Source organism: Poecilia reticulata, linkage group LG21, assembly GCF_000633615.1.
Source record: "Poecilia reticulata strain Guanapo linkage group LG21, Guppy_female_1.0+MT, whole genome shotgun sequence".
NCBI lineage: Eukaryota > Metazoa > Chordata > Actinopteri > Cyprinodontiformes > Poeciliidae > Poecilia > Poecilia reticulata.
Genome location: NC_024351.1, coordinates 21,882,969 through 21,887,452, shown reverse-complemented (window position 1 = coordinate 21,887,452; position 4,484 = coordinate 21,882,969). Strand labels below are relative to the sequence as shown.

General features: G+C 41.8%; 1 protein-coding gene across 1 annotated transcript in view; it reads left to right on the top strand.

Moving 5' to 3' along the window:
* The first annotated feature begins 6 nt into the window (after positions 1-6).
* ptchd4 (patched domain containing 4) overlaps positions 7-4,484 on the top strand; it is a 40,844-nt gene continuing 36,366 nt past the window's right edge. The window contains exon 1 of the mRNA XM_008398570.2: positions 7-766. Within this exon, the coding sequence (XP_008396792.1) occupies positions 167-766 (600 nt within the window). The 5' untranslated portion in view covers positions 7-166. The remainder of the gene's footprint in view (positions 767-4,484) is intronic.

Here is a 4,484-nt window from a genome sequence, read left to right as displayed (position 1 = left end):
CTCTCTCTCTCTCTCTCTCTCTCTTCCAGGTGTTGTGTGTGCGCGTGAGCGTGCACGCGCGCGAGCGCGTCCGTCGTATAGCCTGGTGGTAATTCTTGTACCGAGTCGGAGGAGTGGGTGGAGGGGGGGCTGGGGGGAGCAGAAGAAAACAGGAGTCTGATGTCACATGTGCTTCATCGGAGGAGACGGGGCATCTGCGAGCCGGATTCTGTGGAGGATGCTGCGGCAAGTGATACACAGAGGGCTCAGGGCTTCCTTCTACTGGCTCGGCTTGTTCGTCAGCAGGCACCCCGTCTTCTTCCTCACCGTCCCCGCGGTGCTCACCATCATCTTTGGCTCCACCGTGCTCAGCCGCTTCAAGCCCGAGCGGGACCTGGAGGTGCTGGTCGCCCCGACTCACAGCCTGGCCAAGATCGAGCGCAGCCTCGCCAACAGCCTGTTCTCCATCGACCAGTCCAAGCACAAGCTGTACTCGGATCTGCACACGCCCGGCAGATACGGCCGGCTCATCCTGCTGGCCAGGTCCGGCGGCAACATCCTGGAGCTGGCCGACCAGGTCCTGCAGGTCCACCGGCAGGTGCTGGAGCTGCGCGTCACCTACAAGGGCTTCAACTACACGTTCGCGCACCTGTGCGTGCTAAGCCACCGGGACCGGCGCTGCCTCCTGGATGACATCGTCACCGTGTTCCAGGACATCCAGCAGGCTGTGCTGTCCAACAGCAGCTTCCACAAGGTGCCGCTCAGCTACCCCAACACCACTCTAAAGGTGAGCGCTTGTTGCCGGCCGGGGCCGCGTGCATGCCGCCGTGTTGCAGGCTGGCCCTCTCTGAGCACGCGCGCGCGCGAGCGCGTTATAATTTCTGAATGAAACGGAATGTGGCGCGCGTGGGGCGCCTTTTGCAGATTGCTGCATTTATCATCGGCGAGGGAAGCCTCTGTGCAGCGCAGAGCAGCCGGCTGGTCGCAGCCTCTGCAGGTGAATTGATTGGTTGCATGTCTCTCCTCTCWCACACACACACACACACACACACGCACGCGCACACGCATAGGGATATCCTCGTTTTTCCCCCTCTCTCTCTTTTTGATGCAGTGTCTCCCTCCTGCTTTTCTCCCTCCCTCCCCGCTCTGTGGCTGCACACATGCGGCTGCATCGCTCCACATCGGGCTTACAGGTGAACATCCAGACCGGCTCGTGCTCCTGGTGCCGATGGTCAGATTTGAGGCTTTTCACCCTGAAATTCCTGCACAATATGCAGCTCATCAGGAGTCAGCAGCGCAATGCGAACCCCTCACGATTTTTGTCTTTCTTTTAATAGTGTAGAATAATTCCGACTATTTTTTAGAAACAACACAAAACGAGATGCTATTTTATGAACCAGTAATTTGTCAGAAACGGAACAGGCTACACACATGGTTACAGAATTCATATACATCTACATACCAGTATAAGCTTTTATAATATGACGTTTTAAGGCTCATCAAAAAAGAAGCTCATAATTTGAACTCATCATTCCATAGTTTCACACTGATAACTAAAACACATCTAGTTTTTCTTTATTTTTCTCTTTAGCAGGTTAAAATATTAACAAACCTCGTAAGTTATATTTACTTTATCATAGTTTAAATAATTACTGAATTGTCTAATGATTTATACATTGTGTCCAGTGTTTCATATATACTACATCTTTCGATTTTGAAGTGTTACTTTGAGTGAAAAGCTGATCAGTTAGTTCATGACTTTATTAATAATTCTAATAGGCTTTTGGACTAACTTTAGTTTGTCAATAGTTGTTTTATTTGTATGAGCAATATGACAAATAGCGTATAACCTGTATATAACACACAAGGCTGCATTATTTTAAACAATATTCCAGTAGTTTTTGTAATTTTATTTCTAACATATTCAACGTGAGGCTACCAACTAAGTTTGTTGTCCAGAATTTAATCCTGAAAATGTTGTTTTATAAACGCTGTCAATTTCCACTCCATTTATACGTAGCTTTATATTACTATAGAAAATATCAATTCAGGAAAAACATATTTAATTTAAGGATTACTTATTATAATCAAACCACTTTTAAACCCAGCAGGTTCTTTTTCTCTTATCTATATTAGTCCATCCATATTCTTTGCAGAGATCAGCAAACATTATACATTTCAAAATACTCTATGTGATAAAAATATTTAAATCGAGAATAAACATTTTAGCTCTTAGGACTGAGCCTGGAGGAACACCATGCTTTACAGTTTCAGCTTGTGACTTTATGTTATTCATTTGTACATACTGTGACCTATTACTAAAGTAACTCATTGACCACTGATGTGTTTATCCCTACAGATTGTTCACATGTTTCCATAGAAACATAAAACACTGGCCTAGAGTAGAGGCATCAAGCTCATTTTCATTTGGGGCCACATCAAGATCATGAATAAAGGGCCGGCTGTGGCAGAATGCATAATAACACTACAGTGCTTCTAAACAATGTAATCAAATTATACATCCTTTCACACTGAAGTAATTTGGTGTTAAACAAATAAAAACAGATTTGATTTGACTGATAAAATAATATGTGGACATAAATGTTATCTTGAAGTTTGTTTTTTCTGTGGCCCCCTGGAGTCTGGAGCAGGGGTCAGCAACCTTTACACACCGGACAGAAATTTTTGCCTTTGGTCCAGCTGAACAAAATTTGTTTCGCTAAACAAAACAAATGAACATATTTAGCTAAGCTTACTGAAATTACACATTTAATTTTTACGTTCAAACAAACTGGAATGAACACAAATTTTCAATGGAACGTAAAATATTTTATAGAAAATTACTTCAAAAACCGCTTAGTTTGCTACCAAAAGACAAAAATAGTTACTTTTATAAAAAAGAATTGTCCTTAACTGTTTAGTGTTATTCTTTATGAAAATGCTTTGCATATTTTACATGTAAACAGCTGGCATTTTGTACTACCTTTACATTTTAAAGGTATGTATGTAAAAAATTACTGAGGCTTTATCTTAGTGTTTACAGTCCCATCAAAATGGAGGGGCAGCTTATCAATAATAATAGTAATTCTTTCTTACAATTTACAAGCATCTCATCGAAATAGCATGGAACCTAGTAGTTTTAGAACATTTTTTTTCCTCCAATTTTTGGGGGTAAAATGAGCTGGAAACATTCCCATGTTCCAGACGCATTAATTATTCCAAGCTCTCCCCACACTGAGGTGATGGAGATACTTTTAATTGACTTTTTTTYAATCTAATTCGACTGCACACGCATGACAAGAGTAATTGGATTACTGTAATTAGATGAATTAGATTAAGATAGTACAGTTGTCCATGGTGTGTAGCCTTATAATGACTTCTAGTTTATGTTTTKTTTTTTTTTTTTACATTTAACCCAGATTTGAATCCAGATTGGTCAGATTACATAACATCAGTCATGGTAAAAAATAAAGTACACTGTTATTCTATAATATTGCCATATGGATCTGTTGCATTGATTTAAATTGGGATGCATCTATTACAGTTTTCTGGCCGATCACTGATCTTTAAAAAGTCTGACCTGCCGATTCTGATTTTGGCCAACACTATTTATTTATTTTTTTTGTCTAAAAAGTCAATAAATGAGGTAACAAAGTTTGTCAGTAACATATTTAATGCGCTAGTGCAACACTGTGAAGCTTACTGGAAATGACCTGTTCTGAAAACAGCCATCATGAGAGAGAGAAGGATCCAGCCGAACAAGATGGCTGTTAGTGTTAATTCAGTAAATGGAGGTGTGGCCAACACAGGCTGAACGGCTTCCTTCACTTCCTCTGCTGTCATCGCTAAAACTACAGACAGACTATAATTCTGAAACGGTGCAGAAAATCAAAGTCATCGTTCACAACTTCTCCTTCTGTCCACTGATTGGCCAGATTGAAAATCTACCAGAAAAATCCAGCTCAATGGGAGAAATCCCAGATGGAGAACTGAAGAGAGATGAGAATTGAGTGGAATTGTGCAGAAAGGTGATGGCTGGGCTAGCCATAACACCTTGGCTCAATGCCAAGGTGTTGGGCATTGAGCTAACACCTTGGCATTGTGTTAGCTCAATGCCAAGAAGGAAAACAATTGACTGTCTGTCTGTCATAGGACTTTTGACTTCCAAAATGTGGAAGAAGGGAACACTATGAATACTTCCCAGAATCAATGTATTTTTAGGCAGAAACATCATAAAGTCCACAACACAGAATTCATCCATATTCTAATAAGTTTGAAGGATTTTGTAGAACATAGCCTGCTCTTAGAGATCTTAGGAGTTGCTGTTGTATAACCTTTACTGACATTCTCTTTCCTGGTTCACATGGCAAGATTTAAAAAATTGTCTGCCGATTTTCAAAACCCGAGAGACCACACGCCACACAAAGAAAAGAAATCTTAGGTTTGGTCATACACTGTGTGATGCCGAGCCACATGACAGGAACAACACACACACACACACACAC